The 20,152-nt window shown below is 36.2% G+C and overlaps 1 protein-coding gene across 2 annotated transcripts; it reads left to right on the top strand.

Annotated features, from left to right (window-relative positions):
- The first annotated feature begins 17 nt into the window (after window positions 1–17).
- AURKA (aurora kinase A) lies at window positions 18–19,240 on the top strand. 2 transcript variants are annotated; one of them, XM_044661126.1, is made up of 9 exons: window positions 18–270; window positions 4,805–4,854; window positions 6,198–6,474; window positions 7,490–7,544; window positions 8,872–9,063; window positions 10,626–10,764; window positions 12,581–12,729; window positions 15,517–15,691; window positions 18,466–19,240. In XM_044661126.1, exons 1-9 carry the CDS (start codon window positions 18–20, stop codon window positions 18,640–18,642), a joined length of 1,467 nt encoding a protein of 488 aa, XP_044517061.1. In that variant the 3' UTR covers window positions 18,643–19,240. The 2 variants fall into 2 exon arrangements, with proteins under 2 accessions (XP_044517061.1, XP_044517062.1); XM_044661127.1 differs by lacking the exon at window positions 18–270 and having other exon boundaries at window positions 4,810–4,854; window positions 6,198–6,478; window positions 7,494–7,544.
- The last annotated feature ends 912 nt before the right edge of the window (window positions 19,241–20,152 follow it).

Genomic DNA, 20,152 nt, shown 5'->3' with positions numbered 1-20,152 from the left:
CACCACCCTCACTGCGCATGCGTGCAGGCAGGTACGCAGAACGCCGCGATATCGATTGGTCAGGCCGGTTCTGGGCTCCTCCTTCTTTCCTTTACTTCACTTCGGTTGCCATTTTTGTTCCTGGCATGCCAGTCTTAGTAGTGAACTTGTTTAATGCTCTCTGTTCATCCCTTCAGCAATCGTGGGGACGTCCAAGAGTAAATATTTCTCCATTTATATTTCATCAGCAGTCGCAACGTTGGAGACTTACGGAAGATCTAGAATCACAGTGTAAGTTAGTTTATTTAGTGATACCTAGGAACCCCGCTGTGTTTATTATACGCCTGCGCGGCGTCTTGGGCGTTTACCCAGCCCGTGGCCAATAGGACTTAAACACTTTTGAGAATGCGTCCAATCAGCGCTCGGCATGGGACGTAAAGTGTCTTTAAGAGGGACTATTTGAATTCAAACGGTAGTTGCCGTCCAATTTCCTTTCTCCCAGCTATCTTCTGATCGGACCTGACCAGGCCAGAGGGAGGTTTGTGGCCTCCAAGAATTTGACCTTTTGGGGAGAAAAGTACGAGAGAGGAGGTGTCTTTGAGGGAACGGGGGGTGCATGGAAAACGAATGAGGTATTGGGGGACAGCGTGGAAATGGGGGAGAGAACAGGGCCCTTTGAGAAGGGAAGGACGGAACTCGGCAGCGGAAGCCTTACGGGCCTGGGGGGTTATTTTTCTATAGAGGCTTGAAGATTGTAGATCTCCTAAAGTCCGGCTTATGGGGGAGGGAAGAGCGTGCTTAGGGGTGTGTATATATGTGTGTAGGGAAGGTAATGGAGTTCAGTTCTACTTATTTATATGTATTAAACGCTTACCGTGGGCACGAGCCAATTAGTGGCACCCGGAAATATGGAAATACATGTGGTAAAACAAAACCTACTGACTTTGTTTTCTATGAAGTTTTTAGGGTGGGCTAAAATAAGGCGACACAAGGAACTTGGAAAGATTGAAGATAAAGTGCCACTGGGAAATGGGAGGAAATTTTATGTAAAGGAAACCGGAAGTTGGATAGAAGTTTGAGTTCAGTACTTTACCCTTCTTATTCTTTCCATTTTTACCGACCTATCTATCGGTCTTAGAAATAACTTTTTATATTTAATTCAGTGAACGTTATTGTGTTTTAGAGGTTAAGGAGATAGAGAAAGAGGATCAAGTGAAGACAGAAAGATAGCATTAGGATCCTATTATAGTTTAATGCCAAGTTATTTGCAGATATTTAAAGCTTACCAGATAGTTCCTTTACATGCATTTTCCGAATGAGAGCATGCATGTTGTAGTGGGTTGAACACCAGACTCACTAGGAGACTTGAATTTGAATATTGCTACTTCAACTAAGTGGCTCTGAGAAAGAGAGAGGCTGGCCTAATGGGAAGTCTGGGTTCAAATTTGTCCTCAGATACTTCCATGCTGTGTGATTCTACTGGGCAAGTCACTTAGCCCCCTTGCCTTAACTCATAAAAATTTTCTGCCTTGGAATTGATAATAGATTCTAAAACAGAAAGTAAAGGCTTTAAAAAAAGAACATTGCCACAGCCATATATGATCTTGGGGCAAATCCCTTAATCTTTCTGGGCCACTATTGGTTTATCTTTAAGATAAGGTTAAAAATCCAATGGTCCAATGATTATAAGATTTGCTTCTCAGAACTACTTTAGAGAAATTGTGAGGGAATGACAGGATAAAATGAGAGAGTAGATTTGAAGACAATGTAAACAATGTAAATAATATCTTTGTTTATGACAATCATTAATAAATGGATTTGGGGGGAGCTAGGTGGTTCAGCAGATTGAGAGCCAGGCCCAGAGACAGGAAGTATTGGGTTCAAATATGGCCTCAGACACTGTTAGCTATGTGACCTACTGGGCAAGTCACTTAACCCCTATTACCTAGCCCTTACTTTTGGAACCAATAAACAAGTATTGATTCTGAGACAGAAGGTATGGGTTTAAAAAAATAGCAATAATGATAACAAATGGTTGATATTTATCTAGTGCTTTTTAAGATTCGCAAATTTACATTTAATATCGATAATACAGAATCCCATTAAACATCTTTTCTAGTTTTTTTAGATTTGAAACCTTGTTGCTATTCCTCTATTTACCATTTTCTGTTTCCCCACTGATTCAGTCAGTTGCCAAATATTGTTATTTTCTTTTTTGTAATATCTCTTGCATCCAACTCTTCTGTACTCTTAATTACAACCACAATATTAGTTCAGGTCTTCATTAACTCTCACTTAGATAATTGCAATAGCCTCCTAATTGGTCTTCTTTAAATCCCTCTCCACTCCAGTCCATTTTCCATGACCCTGTCAAAGTAATTTTTCTGAAGTGCAAATCTGCAAATCATATAACTCTCCTACTCAGTCAGCTTCCAACTTTTGGACTTCTGGGAACAAATACAAACTGTTTAACTTTTAAAGCCTTTTATGATGACCCAAACCAGGGATCAGGCTATCTTTTTAACTTCTTTTGACTTTAAGCCCTCTCCTACACTCTGGGATCCAATCAGACTGGACTCTGTCAGATTTGAAAATCCATATCTTGACTCCAATCCGCCTTTTTGTTGGCTGCCCTTCTGAACAGAAATTTGCTCCCTTCTCACTTTTTTTTTCTTTTTTAAACTTATTTTCTGTCTTAGGGTTAGTTCTAAGAAAGAAGATCAGTAAGGGTTAGGCAGTTGGTTAAGTGATTTGCCAGGATCACCCAGCTAGGAAGTGTCTGAGATCACATTTAAACCTAGGTCTTCCCAACTCCAGGCCTGGTACTCTATTAACTGTGCCACCTAGCTGTTCCATAAAACAATGAACTCTTGGATAGTAAACCTTTATATGATTTTTTTAAAACTGCATAAATATGGTGGAAAATGATTACTAACTTTACATATATGGTACTTTTAAGTTATGTTGAGCTGATATATAGGTATATAGGCTCCCCACGTGAAATGGGAATCCCAAAACTATTTACTTGGTGCAGTCATGGTGGAAGTATCCTGTACACAACACATGCTTGGCATAATCTATTAACTTTATTTTTCTCAAACCCCTTCTGTCTTCATTCTTTCCCCACTGTCTTCTTTCCTTCTCCTTGCAATACTTTCTGTGCACTTTAAGAATCTGTAGCCCTTGAAATGTAGGTAGCCCCTCCATCAATTGAGATTACATTCCTTCTCCCATAATAGATGGTTTTCATGAATTTCTATAATCAAAAATATTCACTGCGTAGTGGTGCAACTTTCTGGTGATAAGACTCTGGACTCAGGCAGGACCATGGAAGATAGCTGCAAAAATAAAAAAATAAGTATTTTATTTGGGCAGGGCCTGTCATTACTCTGTTATCTTCATACCAAGACTAAAAACTGGATAAGTTCTTTATTTGAAAGAGAATTCTTGAGATCTCTTCAAAACCTTTACTTGGCTATTACTCTGTTATCTTCATACCAAGACTAAAAACTGGATAAGTTCTTTACTTTGAAAGAGAATTCTTGAGATCTCTTCAAAACCTTTACTTGGCTATGCCACACTATCTACCATTTTAGATTTAGATTGATTATTTAAATCTGATATCTTTACTTCATCATCTATTCCTTCAGCTAAAATTTGGCTTTTACTGCTATCACTGTATTGAAACTATATTCTTAGTGGTCTGTTTACTGCCTCTTTCTCAGACCTCTTAACCTGTCCTTTGTACAACATTTGATACAGTTCACACTCTTCCTGTATTCTCATTACTACCAGGCAAGTTTTTCTTCCTTTGCTCAGTTTTCTTTTACACTCAGTAGAGTTGCTTGTTGTTGCATGTTTCTACTGGGCTAAAATCTAAACTTATTTTGATGTATCTGCTGGGTATGAGTGTTTCCTCTTCATGCAGATTGCAGCGCCAACCATGCTTTCTTATACTGTGGGGTTATTTTGTATGAAAGAATCTGTTCTTCATCCAATTTTGAATAGTTCAAATGTCTTGATAATCCTACAAAGTGCCCTGGCATTCCTGCCTATTCAATGCATAAATCCTAACTCTCCGCACATGCATAATAGAATTGTATTTGGCATTATGTCAATTTGTATTTAATTCCATTTATTTTGTTAGGAATTATAATAACCTGTTTCAACATCCACAAAATGATCACATTGTTTTAGATGACCTCTAAAGTCTTGTTAAACTTTATAAAGTTTATTATCCTGGAGTGAAGTAAGACTGAAAATTGAAAAAAATTGAAGTTAAAATAATAGAAATTGATAATATTGTTCTAAATAATAGCACTTGGGCATAAATGAGTGAAAATGAACTTTATAGATATTAGAATACCTGAAGGAATCATTAGACTATTTGTACAGAAGGAAAATAATCTTCATTTACAACTTGAATAAGCTCTGAATATGATCTCCTATCATCCTCTGGCCTCCCTCCTACTTTGGTCTGTATTGCTTTTTAGACAAAAAAATCAGTGGAAAAATTGATTGGGACTCTCGAGAATGGCCCTTGTCACCTCTTTTCATAAAGTTGCATTGTAAACTTAAAATATGCCAATGTACAATAAAAATTAACTTTTATTATGAAATTATAAAAAATTTACTTTTCTAATGTATGTTTCATATCCATGGGAACTCTTATATATGAATATGGATATCAAACATACATATACATGCATACATATACATGCATATATACAATCATACCCAACTGGGTTTTGTAAGGCCTCATATATGGTATGTATGTATCACTTCTTTCTCTACGCTTTGACTAAGAAACATTTTTTCCCTCCAGGCAACATGGACATATCTAAAGAAAACAATGTTTCAGGACCTAGCAACAAGGTAAAAAGTTATTAAACAGCAAAAATCTTCCCAATAACAGTTATAAAACCACGAGTCATACAATGATACATAGTAGTGATTATATTTTGGCATTTTTAGCTTTCTAATTCTATTTTGTCTAAATTATTTCCAGGCCCCTAAAAGTCATTTTTCATTGCTTGCTCTGCTCAGCAGATTTGAGGGAAATGTGACTAAGGGCAGATTAATAGCTTTTCAAGAATAACTTGAACTGTGACACCTCCCCCCAGTGTGTTTATTAGTAATATTCTCAGATTTTATTTTGATTGTTTTTATCTATCATATTTCTGGAAATAATATGAATAAATTGTCCAAGGAATTCCCAAAATAATTCCATTGTCCATGGAATACAATATTTTTACATGTTAGCTAAAGGAAGTACCCTACACAAACTTATAAACAAACTACATCAGGAAATAGAAAAGTAGAGCATGAATAATTTTTTTAAAACAAGTAAATGAAGTATTAATCTTAGTTTACATCTTTTATTGATTTTCACTTAATTTTTCCTATTTATAATAGAAATATAATTTTTCTAAATCCTTGATTTCATGACAGGGATAGCTCTTCATGGTATGTAAAGCTAAATTTCTACCCGGGAAATCAGAATCACAGAATTTTTAAATTGGAAGAGACTTGTACAGAGTTATTAACTAGTTAATCAATTGACAGAAAAGCTGGGACTGCAGAATATAGATCTTTTAATTTATAGGGCAATGTTTTTACTATATTATATTTGGCCTAGTCTACTGCAGACAGGGTGAAAAGGATAGTAGCTACTATGTGATTTCCAAAAGAAGTTTTGCTTCTAATCATATAGTTCTTTGGATAAATTGGAGAAAGTTTGAAACATCATTTTAACATCAAATTAAAACCTAAATTTCTTTTTTTAAAACCCTTAACCTTCCATCTTGGAACTAATATTCTATATTGGTTTCAAGGCAGAAGAGTGGTAAGGGCTAGGCAATGGGGGTTGCTCAGGGTCACACAGCTGGAAAGAGAGGTCAAATTTGAACCTAGGACCTCTGGTCTCTAGGACTAGCTCTTAATCTACCGAGTCACCCAGTTGCCCCCTTAGAACCTACATTTTTTAATGAAACTCAGTCAGTTTTTAAACTTAACTCAAGACCAAAGGCATTTTAATATCTTTTTCCTATTAAAAATAAATCAGAAAACATCTAAGATGTAATATGTACTATCTGTCCCATTCCATGTATAAGAAAGCAGAAATCCTTTTAAAATTCTGATATGTCTTAATTGTCCTAAGCGCTATATAATTTTTAATTTTCCTTTTCCTCTTTTTTTTTTTTTTTTTTAAATTAAAGACAGCAGTTCTGCTTGGGGAAGGTCCAAAACGTGTGCCTATAACTCAGCAGATTTCTTCTCAGAGTCGGTTACCTGGGAGTAGTGGACAAGCTCAGCGAGTCTTATGTTCCTCAAATCCTCTTATAGTTTCTTCCCAGGCACAAAAGAATATCTCTAGTCATAAAACAATTCATTCTCACCAGTCACAGAAGTTACAGCCAGCACCTGTAATTCATCCTACATCAAGACCACCAAGTAGCACTCAAAACACTGAGCAGTCTCAGCCACCAGTCTCTGGTAAGTAGGACTTTCACAACTTTTGGGATAGTTTCATCCTTTGTAGTTAGCATATTGAAAAATAGTGTTGTTTTGTTTAGTTTGTTTTGGAACACCATCTTTTAAATAATTTCTCATGGATATGATATTCAGGTTATTATAGTTTAAATGCTTATTTGCATTTAATGTTGTGACCTAAAGTCAGAATAATAGCTGCCTGTTTCATCTTGCCTCTACTTCACATTACTTGTTGATTTCTGCACAAAAAGTCCACTAGTATTTCTGCTATGGTTATTAAATTGTCAGTATATTTTTATAGTTGAGCTGTTGCATAATTCATGTTATCCTAGATTTCTGCATTCCCTTATGACAGTTTTTTGTTGTGGAAGAAGTGGTAGACAGTCATTTTTTTGAAGGGTATATAATGTATATATGTGTCTGTAACATTCCACTATCTTTTCCTTCTCCAAAAAGAATGTTATGCACTAAAAACCTAGTAACTGAATGGTATTTTTTTTTTAAATCTCCAGCTTACATAGTTAGAAATATAGGGGGGCAGCTGGGTAGCTCAGTGGAGTGAGAGTCAGGCCTAGAGACAGGAGGTCCTAGGTTCAAACCCGGCCTCAGCCACTTCCCAGCTGTGTGACCCTGGGCAAGTCACTTGACCCCCATTGCCCACCCTCACCACTCTTCCACCTATGAGACAATACACTGAAGTACAAGGGTTAAAAAAAAAAAAAGAAAGAAATATAGGCCTATAAATGTAGTTCTTATAGACTGCCAAAGTATTCAAGAACTATTTCGCTTACTCTTTAAATATGTCATGATACAGATGTTGATCCCAAAATAGTAGAGGTTTTTCTGAGATTCCAACTTTGTATTTCTCCTGAAATTCTCCCCCTACCCTGCTCTAACTTTGTTCTTATTTTTCCCCTTAATTCTAGAAATTCCCCATATAATAAATGGTAGGAAAAAAATGTTAGTCTATGATTGTTTCATAAAATGTATTGACTTTTAAAATTTATTTTATGAATAGCAAGCATTCCTGGAAAGGGAGAGACACCAAGACAGAAAAATGAAGAAACTAAAAAGTAAGATTTGCATGTAATACTATGAAGCTAAGTATATAGAGAATTGCTGAGATAGTTCATTTATCTTTAAATAACTATTAATAAATTTGGGGAAGATGATTATTATAATTTGTTTACAGATATGGTTGGCTGTTATGTAGGAAAGAGAAACTAAATTAATGCATCACTTTTAACAAAAAACTATTTAGCTATGGTCCAAAATTGTTTTCCTTTCAATAAGGAGAGGGGTGTGTAGATGGTATGGGGGGTGTCAGTCAATAAACATTTTTTTAACTCTTCTGTCTTAGAACCAATACAGAAGAGCAGAAGAACTAGGCAATACGGCTTAAGTGACTTGCCCGGGGTCACACAGCTAGGAAGTTTCTGAGGCCAGTTTTGAACCTAGGATCTCTTGTCTCTAGGCCTGGCTCTCAATCCATTGGGCCACCTACCTGCTCTCAACAAGCATTTTTTAAGCACAGATAGCCACTGGAGCCTCATTATTAAGTGGAGAAGGGGATTGGGGATTGGAGGGATAGCTTGGTCAGCTATAATTTTCAGAAAAAGCAGATTGGCAACTTGAATGGAAGATGGATTAGAGTAGGGAGATGCCAGTTGGAAAGCATTAGAACAGTCTAGGCAAGAAGTATTAGGCCTAAACTAGAGGCATAGTTGCTTGAGTGGAGCAAAAGGAACACATAACAGATATCATAAAAGTGGAAATGAAAGGATTTGACTACAGATTGGATATGTGAGGTAAGCACACACTAAAAACACCGTAGAATTTAGTTAAGTAACTTCTGAGCCTTGATTTTCTCATCTCTCAAATAAAGAGGCTGAATTTATAATGACCATCTTAAGTTTCCTCCAGCTCTAAATTCCATAGTTAACTTTGGCAAGATCTAGCATGATATATATCGAACATTGAGCTGTGAAAGTCTAGAGCTGAGTTCTATTCTCGATTCTGTCAATTATTGGCTGCGTAACATTAGGCAAGTTTGTTTACTCTTTCTGTAGATGTTTCCTAATCTGCAAAAGTTGGGGGATGGATTTTCTCTTAAGGCCTCTTTCAGAATCTCTAATTATGACTTTTTACCTTCTGACATTAATCTAACTATTAGAAGTAATTGGGTAGAATTCCTTGATTATAAATAGCTATTACTTGTTAAAAATCCCTGCTACTTCTAGCAGTCACTACTGGTTTGCCCCTTCTACAGTAGTGGTAGTTTTCATAATATTTATTTGGTATTATTGTGTATAAAAACATGTAAATGTTTATCATTTATTTAGTTTCTGAGAAAGTACTGTTGTTCCCATAAACTTAAATATATTAAAATACTCTCTGTAGAAGACAGTGGGCATTGGATGATTTTGAAATTGGTCGCCCTTTGGGAAAAGGAAAATTTGGAAATGTTTACTTGGCACGAGAGAAACAAAGCAAGTTTATCCTGGCACTTAAAGTGCTCTTTAAGGCTCAACTGGAGAAGGCAGGAGTTGAACATCAGCTGAGACGAGAAGTAGAAATACAGTCTCATCTTAGGTAAGTAAGTGTTTTAGGGTATTTTAAGGCATTAGTCAAAAAAAATGTAGAATAAAGGAAATTATTGTATGTACTGGATTTTTCAAAGCTCATTAAGAATCATGGTGTGCCTTGATTGATTAGATCACTATTTTTGAAAAATTATGTGTATGTTATATTATATCTATAGGACTTATGAATTTGTTGAAAATGAAATGATTTGATAATGTGAATAATATTAAGAAGTCATTCTGGCAGCAATTAGGTATAGACCAGGATCTCACACCATATAACAAACAAGATAAGTTCCAAATAGGAATGTGACTTAAATATAAAGATTGAAATAAATAAATTAGAGGAGGGAGGGAAAAAGTTACCTCTCAGATCTTTGTATGAGGTGAAATTTCATGACCATGCAAGGCAAAGAGGATTATAGAAGATAAAATGGAAATTTTTGATTTATGTAAAATTAAAAAGGTTTTGCATAAACAAAACCAGTGCAGTTAAAAGTAGAAGAGAAGCAAATATCTGGTAGGAAAAATCTTTGCAGAAAATTTCTCTGATAGAGGTCTCATTTCTAAGATACACAGAGAATTGATATAGATTTGTAAGACTTAAGATCTATTCCCTAGTTAATAAAAGGTCAGGGGATAAGAAAGGTCAGTTTTCAGCTAAACTATCAAAAGTCACAATTTAATAGAAAAAAAACTTAAGCAACTCTTGAGATTCCACCTCATACCCAAACAGATTGATAAAGTTAAACAAAAAAGGGGAAATGACAAATGCTTAAGAGGCTGTGGGGAAATAGGTACATTAATGGACTGTTGGTTGAGCTGTGAATTGTTCCATCTATTTTGGAAAACAATTTGGAACTATGTCCCAAATGATACAATTTTGGTCTGTGCACCAACAATTTAAAATAAAGAGGTAAAGAACTCATATGTACAAAAATATTTAAAGTAGCTCTTTTTTATGGTGGCAAAGAATTAGAAAGTAAAATGAGTGAGGTATGTACATAAATGATAGCACATGAATATGATGCTGTAACAATTGTAAGGAATGATAAAAAGGATGGTTTCTGTGAAGCTTGGAAAGACTTATATAAATGGATAGAGAATATAAACTGCAGGGTGAAGTAAGCAGAATCAGAAGAACCTCGACATTGAAATGATAAACAACTTTGAAGTACTTTGAATTCTGATTAGTGCAGATTGAGGCATATTTTTTGGACATGGTTAATGTCAGAATTAATATTGGCTTTTGCTTTCTCAGTGGGTGGATAAGAGGGAGAGAAAGTGAAGTTAAAATAAATTTTAGTTTTCTTAAAAAGGGTAGCATACCCATTGTGGTCTTAGAGCTTTCACATTGCCTTTTTTCCATACCTTAAGACTTTTAAGTATCAAAAGCCATAGCAGTGAAAATAATGTATCATCTTTTTAGTGCATTAAATATTTTCTCAGTTTAATGTTTCTAAACTAGGATAATAAATCCTGTGTACTTACTGAAAGGAAGAAAAAGAATAGTGTGTGGATTTTGCTTACTGGTGATAACTCTTTTTGCATAGTATTCATTCTTTGTTGCAGGCATCCTAATATTCTGAGATTATATGGTTATTTTCATGATGCCACAAGAGTTTATCTAATTCTAGAATATGCACCTCGTGGAGAAGTCTATAGAGAGCTTCAAAAGCTTTCAAAATTTGATGAACAAAGAACGGCTACTGTAAGTTTTTAATTAATTGCCCAGTAGGTTAAATAATTTCTAAAGGCTTTTTTCCCTTCTTGTTTTAGTTTCTTTAGCAATATAGCTTTTATTGTAGTAGAGTAGACTGCCTTTTAGATTTAGTTACCCAAGTAAGATTAGATGGATAAACCAAAACAGTTTGTGCAACTTAATATGAGAATGAGATATTGTGTAATTTTTTTCCCCAGACCAAATATTCCAAAATTTGGGCACTTGGGTGGTACAATGGCCATAGTGCAGGGCTGGGAGTTAGGAAGATTTATTTTCCTAAGTTCAAATCTGACTTCAAACACTTCCTAGCTGGGTGACTCTGAACAAGTCACTTAACCCTGTTTATTTCACTTTGCTCATCTGTAAAATGAGCTGGAGAAGGAAATGGCAAACCACTCATGTGTCTTTGCCAAGAACCTCAAATAGGTCATAGAGTTGGATATGACTGAAAATGACTGAACAACATTAGCAAAATTCCTAAATCTCCCATTCTTAAATCTCCAATTGTGACTCATAGTTTTCATTATTTATTTATTTTTTAAGCCCTTGTACTTCGGTGTATTGTCTCATAGGTGGAAGAGTGGTAAAGGTGGGCAATGGGGGTCAAGTGACTTGCCCAGGGTCACACAGCTGGGAAGTGGCTGAGGCCGGGTTTGAACCTAGGACCTCCTGTCTCTAGGCCTGACTCTCACTCCACTGAGCTACCCAGCTGCCCCCTCATAGTTTTGTTTTGATTTTTAAGGCTAGGTCATAGTAATTGCTATAGAAGATGTAGGATCATGGATCTAGAGCTAGAAGGAACCCCAGAGGCAAATTAAAGTAACTAGTTTTTAGGCATGATTTTAAATTTATTTTTGTGTCATCAACATTGGTGTGTTTTTTTTATTTTTTTATTTTTTTATTTTAAACCCTTAACTTCTGTGTATTGGCTCTTAGTTAGAAGAGTGGTAAGGGTAGGCAATGGGGGGTCAAGTGACTTGCCCGGGGTCACACAGCCAGGAAATGTCTGAGGTCAGATTTGAACCTGGGACCTCCTGCCTCTAGGCCTGACTCTCAATCCACTGAGCTACCCAGCTGCCCCAACATTGGTGTGTTTTAATTCTTCTTTCTATTGTAATAACTTTTTGGAGGTTGGAGTCCTTTGTAGAAAGGGTTTTCCTTTGTTTTAAAAAGTTAGTGGTGTAAAATGTGTTAAAAATTTTTTTTTCTATAATTAGCCTTGTTATTCTCCCCTGGCCTCAGAGTTCTTAGGAGAACTGAAAAAGACTCTTTAGGGATCATTTAGTTCAACTGTTTCATTTCCTAGAATAATGACACAGAGAAGTAAAGTATCTTGCCCAAGATCACATGGCTACTAAGGGTCAGATCCTGAAACTGGACAATAGACTTCAGACTTTTAAGTCCCAACTGAACTCCACTTTACCATTCTGCCTTTGTTAATAAGGATCTGTTAACTTTCTCCTCCAGAATGTTAGTAGGGATTGATATAAGTTGATATTTCTCTCAGATTTAGGGGAATCCTCTATAGTTCTTTATCTCTTTCCTGTTACTTCTTCCTTTCCTCTTCTCTTTCCCCTGCCATCAAAGGTCAAATGATTTTTAGCATATATTTGTAATAAATAGCACTTAAGGATGAATACATTGGAAATAAAAATTGGGGACAAGAGGCTAATAGTTAATTTTATCATATTTATCACTTTTTTCAAGATTAGTAAAAATATAAAATATTATCTCTTCAAAGGTTTCTAAAATTAAGTTGCTTGACACACCTTAAATACTGACTTTCCCAATGATCTTTTATTAGTATATCACAGAACTGGCAGATGCCTTATCATACTGTCATTCAAAAAAGGTGATTCACCGAGATATTAAACCAGAGAACTTACTACTTGGATCAGATGGAGAGCTGAAGATTGCAGATTTTGGCTGGTCAGTGCATGCCCCATCATCTAGGTAAGAATGTAAATTTAAAACTGGGCATTAAAGGTAAATTTGTTTGACACATGTCCTTCCTGTTTGTTTGTTCTGGACCTGTGATTTCATTGAGAGAAACTCCTTGAAGCTATAGACTTGAGAGTTGAGTTTAATGTGATCAGCATATGTTTTGTAGAGAGCCGTAAACAAACAATTTGATCTGTAATTCCTGTCAGATCCAACTATAACTGATGATTATAACTAATTTATAACTTCTTTCATTATTCAAAGTTTTCCTGTGTAATAAATCATCTTATTTTGAAGAGAAGGGGGAGTATGTTGGGAACTATTAAGAGAAATTAGAATCTCAAGTAGATATTTTTATCTGAATCCCATCAAAAGATCAATACATACTGGCAGAGCTTTGTATTGGCTTTTCTTCCTATCAGGGTTGAGAACCGGAATGGGATATCTAAGATAACAATCTGAGATTCCTCTTTTGATTCCTTTCATAATTCTCACCTTTCTTTAAAATGCATTATAGTCTTTTTGAAAAAGCTTTGGGCTCTCAGTAATTCAGTAGGAGGGAGGCTAACACTGTTCCCCTTTGACCGAGAATGCAGCTGCTTAGTACAGCCAAGGTTGAACCCTTGGCAGGACATTTTGCCCAGAATTAAAGTAAAATAATGAGGCTCAAAAATTTTGTTTAATGCCATCAAGGCTGAGAACTTCAGGGGCTTTCCGGCCTAATGAGATGTCCCAGGCTTCATGTAGTTGATCGTTTAGCACAGGTTTTTATCTACACCTGGAGGCTTCTAAGGCTTTTGTTTTGGCTATAGTAAAAATACTGCTCTCTGTAACTGTGGGAAACTTTCTTGGGCTTTTGGGGGAAGGGGATCTTTAACTTTCTATATAATAAACTGGTGACTCCATTGTACCTCAGAGCACTTTGAGCTAACAAGCCATGTTTTTCAATCTGTTTCATTCTTTACATCTGGACCACCCTAGGCCACTCAGATAAGCCTTTGGTTATAGAGCAGGATCTCTATAATGTTTGAATCTGAACTTGAATCCATGTCTTCCTAAGGCCCAAAATTTTATAAATTACCTTGTTTCTCTTACCTTTGTGTGATTTCTCTTCCCTGTGATATACTATACTTAGTATAATCATTAAGGGTATAATAGTTTTTAAGTGATCGCCAAATTGTAATAATTACAGTTAAAATTATGAGGCTCTTAGTAGCTTTAACAATTTAGTTTAATTGAAATAGAAAGATAGTAAAATGAGGGAAATGTAGGAAGGACGTAAAGGATTGCCTAGTCTACCACCCTAGAGTCTGCTCTGAAGAAATCCAGCTCACCACCGACAAAAAGCTCAATCTCCAATCAGAAGAGCTCGGGAATCTCTTCAGCAAGAGTCCCCAGAGTAAATGCCTTCTTTCAGGCCTAGTCACTAATGCAGGAATCCCAAATCCAAGTCTGAGAGTCCTTTCAGCAAGGGCTACCAGTGTTAAGAGCTCTAATCTCAGAGAGTCAGTGCAAATCAGAATGTTCCCCTTCGGGCTGGATTTCACCTTACAAACATTTTTCTCCACCCATTGGCTCCCCCATGCCACACCTCAGGAACCAATCATAGTTTCTTAAATTTGGCACTGCCCATGGAATCAATTTCCTGTCTCTGAGGGTATGAACTTTCTATCAATGACAAAGGATCTTTAAGTTCCTGACTAAGTTAAAAGGGAGGGGAATTCCAAGTTCCTGATTGTTTAAATTTAAAAAAAAAAAAAAAAAAGGAAGTGTTAATTCCCTTTTCACAAGGGATATATGAATTCCTTGGTTCTGTTTCATTCTGTGAAAATACTCAAACTAGTGGACCATTAGGTAGAATTGACAACTTTGAGCAAAATTGACAAAACTTTACAAAATTGTGGCCCTTTTAAGCATCCTTTTTCAAGGTAATATATCCTTGGAAAGCAGTGGTAAAGCAAATTAAGTACGTGCTGTCGCATTTTTCTCATCAAACAGTGTCATTAGTGGCAACCATTAAATATGTAAAAGAAAGAAGTAGGAAGTTATTTTTATAAATAAGGTCTAGAAGTGACCATAGACCTTTATTTTTATGTGTGGTGCAAACCTGAAGCATCATTAGGTGTAGCAGTTGTTAGGTATAATGATTCTCTCCATTGATGTCTGTCAGGAAATTGTCCAGATATAGAGTCTTAGAGCCTTCCAGGACTCTGGAAAATTAAAATATTCTACTTGACCAGGAGTATAGAAATATTAGTGTCAAGACATGAACCTGAGGTCTTCTTATTCCAAGGCTAAGACCACTGTACTCTCAACCATAGACTTTAGGCTAATGTCCTGATTTGATTGGTTCAAAATATTGAGACCCAAAGAGGTAAGGTGATTAACAAGTCATGCAACTAGCTAGCAGCAGGGCAGAAACTAGAATTTAAACTCATTCAGCATTAAAGGAGCAAATGGGCCAACTTTAGCAAGAACTTATTATACAGTCAGTATCTGAGGTAAAGTGCTCTTAGTGACTGCTATGATCTGTGCTTCTTGGATTTCAAAGTTGGGGTTTTAAAAAGTCAGTTTCTCTTTAAGATTTCACTATTTGATTCTTGATCAATGTTTGTTCAGGATGTTCACCCAAGCTTATGAGTATTCTATAATAGAAGAATCTAAAAACCCTGACTGATTCCAGAAAATTTGCAGGTTTATTTGAATTGAATAATTTTTTTGACCTTTCTTGTTATGAATGTGAATAAGAAAATGGAACTTAGTAACATAGTAGCCTTTTTACTGTTCTCTCAATTGAAGGAGGACAACTCTTTGTGGCACACTTGATTATCTACCTCCTGAGATGATTGAAGGCAGGATGCATGATGAAAAGGTAGATCTGTGGAGTCTTGGAGTTCTGTGCTATGAATTTCTAGTTGGAAAGCCACCTTTTGAGGCAGAAACATATCAAGAAACTTACAGAAACATTTCAAAGGTAAAACATATATGAAAAGAGCCCCATCACTTCAATTGTAATTTCTTTATATGATGTGATTTCACTTTTTTAATGAGGTCTGCTAAAAATAGTATATTCTTAAAATATATGATTTTTCATGTATTCTTAGTTTCTTTTGTATCTTATTTTTCATCATTATAGATTCATGGTATATCACCTTAGCTGATCCTTCATTGCTACTGTTCTGTATTTAAAAAAATTTTTGTTGATTCTTGATCTCATTCCCCAACTTAAGCCTTTTTCTTCTCTTTCTATCCACCAACTATGCCTTACCCCTCACATTGATTAGATGATGCCTAAACTGCCTTCTTCCCTCAAAGCAGAAAGGTCCCCCACAAGGAATCATTTACCTAAAAAGAAAGATTGACTGCAGCAGTATTCTTTCTTGCACCTCTGCTAGAACTTTGCTTTGATTTTTATCAATCCTTGCTTGTGTAAGGGTTAAATTTAGTGGTTAGACTTAAATTATGTGAAATAACATGGTCACTGGTTTTATTAAGTTTGTTTACAAAATAGAGTGGAAACTGAGAGAGGTTAGAGAAAATACCTATACTAGTTCTCAACCAGGAGGGCCAGTAGATGGAAGCTAGTCTCTTAGGAAATTAGGAAAATAGCCCTTTTCACTCACCCAAAAAAGTAGTCCAGGAGTCAGAATCAAAGTTGATGCCACGATCCAAGCCATAGTATCCAGTAAAGTTCCCTTGACTATCTGCAGGAGGCACTCTCCACTACAGTCAACTTCACCAGACTGACTGCTCAGAGATTTTTTTTTGTGGCTTTTGTGCTGGCTTCCCATCCCTGCCCCTTTTCACAGGGGCTAATCACAGTTTCCAAATTGTCTGAGTTGTTACCTTTGGGTTCACGTGTTTCTGAGTGTGTGAACTCTTAAAAGAATTCAAAAGTTTCTGGCTGTTTGAGTTGGGGGGGGGGGGGGAAGGTGGAGCTCTTCAAGTATTTTACTGGCTTCTCACCTAGCATCAAGTAAGGTGTGAATTCACTAAGTGGTTTGTGAGCTCCTCCACCTAGTTCTAGCTTGTATCATTCAGTCAAAAGATAGACAAAGGAGAGTTAATCCTGTCCTCACAATCTTGTGAGGTACTAAGTAGGGGTACTTAAGTTATTGTTGACCAAAGTTTTAACTCCAACTAGGCAAAGAGAATAAAGGATTCCCTTTTCACAAGTGTGAACTCGAACCAAGAATTCCCTTTTACACTTTGTGCCTTTTCACCTTTCCTTTCTTTCTCCTGATTATCCTTTTCTTAACTCACTCCTCCTCCTGACTTTACTCTTTGTTTTGAGGAAATAACATTTCCTTATTCTCTTGTGTGCTCGATTTTAGGTTGTCTCTGTGTCTTGCCTCTCCCTGACTAGTCATATTATCACTTAGTAGGTCATTTTTAATTCCTTGCACTTTGCTTTCCATCCATTCCTTCTTTTCTGTTCCTATCCTTACCTCCCTAAGGAGCCTATTACCACTGAATTATGACAATAGCCTACTTCTATGGCTTGCTACTTCTGCTCTCACAGAATGATAATCTGTGCATTATAAATACTACCAGAATAGTCTTTCTTTCATAGAGATCCAATCATGTTTTTTTCTTGTCTGTGTTTTACCTTCCTTTCCAACTTTGCATGTATTGTTCCCTATACCATGTTATAAGAAAAGTTAAGTTAAGGAGGAAAGTGTAAGTTTGCAGAGGGCAGAGGCAAGGGCAGCAGAGTACAACATTCTTGAATTCTGATGGGGAGAGCTGAGCTGTTACTAAGAGACAGTTGGGCCCTGGGCTGTGTCTTTTCTCTCTCTGGGGTTTTGACTTGGAAGAGGCAGCTGTTTCCCTGTGGCTTTTTTCCTACCTTATCTTCCTACCTGCTGCTCTGTTTTCCTGCTTCCCTGTTGGCTGGTTGATATCTGCTGAGTTCCTGTGGTGATCCTGAGACATCTGACATCTGATTGTGAGACCTGGCCTAGATCCTTTTGGATCTTGGACCATCTTTGGGCCCTGTCAGATTTACACAGACCTTTTCCTTAAAATCATCAAAGAAGGGTTTAGTGTTAGTTTAACCTAGTACAGGAATTTGGTTTTAGATAGTGAGGAGAAGAGTAGAGCAGGAAAATCACTCGGAAGAAAATCTCTGTGTGGAGATATTTAGATCTGGGGGGTTTAGGTAGTTGGCATTGTTGATTAAGTTTATCCAAATCCCTTCTAACCTTTCCCTTGTTAATTAAACCAACTTTTTAAAAAATATCTTATTGGTCTATGTGAGTCATCTCAGTGTCTGGCTCTGCCTGCACTGGGCTTGATTGGCCTTCCCAAAAGAGTTATACTTCTGATACTGGCCTATAATAAAATATCTAATCCTATTCCCTAAACCCATCAACATTTCAACCAGGAATATATTCTTATCTGTTGGATTTCTTATTTATCCATTAAAACTTGTCAAAACCATTATCTCTTCCAGAAAACTTTCCCCAAGTCTTCTTTTCTCTTCCTTTCTTCTTTCAGATCATGTTTAGAAGTAGTAAACTCTTTCAGGCTCCAGAGTGCTTTGTTTTGTAACCCTGCAATAATATTACATAGCATTACATAAATTTTTTTGACATCTCAACCCCATATTACACTGTAAATTCTATGTAATCTGTAGTTAGTCTGCTCCACAGTGTCTAGCACTGTATTCTATACACATTTGTTAATGGAAGTTGTTTCTACCAGAATCTTTGAGTTGTCAATTCATATAATCTGTTTTTCTTCTAGGTTGAATATAAATACCCTGACTTTGTAACAGAAGGGGCTAGGGATCTCATTTCAAGGCTTTTGAAGCATAATCCTTACCAAAGGCTAACACTAAAGGAACTCCTTGAACATCCTTGGATCATAGCGAATTCTTCAAAATCACCAAGCAGCCGAAAAAGCAAAGAATCAAAACCTTAAGATTCTTTCTTGCTTTCTAGGAAATTTGAGCCAAGGTTACTATGTTGCCATACAAGAAATGCTACTGAAGTGGGATATAGTTTTGAACAATTGCCTTCTGTCTGGGCTTATTGAAAGGAAAAAAAAAAAATAACTTGAATGGTCAATATCTTAACCCACTATAGTTGTAATTTTCAGTTGTGAGTTATGTGAGAAAATTCAACTACACTTAAACATCATTCTGAAGTAAGACAATTCAAGGAATAAAAGCAAACACAAATTTCTGTTGTTTGTTGGCTCAGTGCTCTGAGGCAGGTTGACACAGAGGAGCTGCCAGAGAGCCTATGTTAAAGTGCCCCAGACACAGAATGTTCAATTTGCTGAGAAAGTTGGACTACAGTTATCCTTATCTTGGTGTCTTGCAAAGGACAGTGCAATAACTTCCCAATAACTCTATGTGTTCTTGTTGTTTTTAATTTATTGGGCAGGTGAGACTTGTGTCATGTGGTCTGAATCTGAATGAAACTGGTAAATCCCTGTGAACACTGATTTTCTTTTCTATTCTGTTTGAATGTTGACTGTCCTACAAATTTATTAAATAAAGATTTCTTTAAAAGTATATTCTTTGTACTTGATGAATAAAAATGGAGGAACGAAAGATCTAGTTAGGATACATGTATTTCTTATAGTTATAACCAACAGCAGCAAGCCCTGGACAATTGAAAGTTAGCAACGGTATTGTTGCCCATGTATGGGTAATGTCTGTTGCAAAGAAAAACTACATAGATTGTAATCAATTCATAAAGGAATTGTTTTTATAACTGCAACAGAATCATTTATTAAAGAATTTACCTCATACCATGATATTAAACTTTAATAGAAACATTCACTGACTTGGTATAAAATAATCTCAACACATTTTACTGTTTAATTTCACTTAGGATTATGAAGTCAAATGAACTTTAATTCAAAAGTATTAGCATCAGTTCATGGCAATTAAAAGCCCAATAAGCATCTGGTTACTATTTAATATATAAATGATACCAATCAGACATTTTAGTCCTAAAAAGGAATGCTTCCAGCGACCAAGTTTTATCACTGATAAGTAATTTTGATACAATTAGACTTGGGTAAAAGGATAACTTAACAGTGTGAACTCTACAAATGGTGTCAGTGAGGGGTCAGTTGAGAAGTCATTTTGACAGCAAGCAATATGCCAGTTTGTTAACAAACCAATTTTTCTGTCATCTTGGCGATGTGGTACTTTTTCCAAGATTGTCAGATGGAATGTTGGATACTGCTGAGAGGAATCCTAGAGAGCATTCCTAAAGATTACAAAGTCTTGGCTAAGAAGCTAAAAACCTTAGGAGAAACTGCTTTGGATTTGAGAAGTAAATACCTCCTGGCTAAGGAGTTGGGATCCAAGAATAGGAATAGATTGAGTAGATTGGAATAAAGGCACCTAACCAGAGGTGACAATATCCTAATAAGGGGTAAAAGGGTTTTTGTCTGGAAATATGCAAATCTAAGA

Source organism: Gracilinanus agilis, chromosome 2, assembly GCF_016433145.1.
Source record: "Gracilinanus agilis isolate LMUSP501 chromosome 2, AgileGrace, whole genome shotgun sequence".
NCBI lineage: Eukaryota > Metazoa > Chordata > Mammalia > Didelphimorphia > Didelphidae > Gracilinanus > Gracilinanus agilis.
This window is presented reverse-complemented; position numbering and strand designations above follow the sequence as displayed.

Bases quoted from the DNA above. Each gene is read 5' to 3' on its own strand.
- AURKA (XM_044661126.1), top strand. From the start codon at position 18: ATGCGTGCAGGCAGGTACGCAGAACGCCGCGATATCGATTGGTCAGGC. The intron at 6,475-7,489 runs GTAAGTAGGACT...TTTTATGAATAG, and splicing joins GTCTCAGCCACCAGTCTCTG to CAAGCATTCCTGGAAAGGGA. The intron at 7,545-8,871 runs GTAAGATTTGCA...TACTCTCTGTAG, and splicing joins AAAAATGAAGAAACTAAAAA to AAGACAGTGGGCATTGGATG.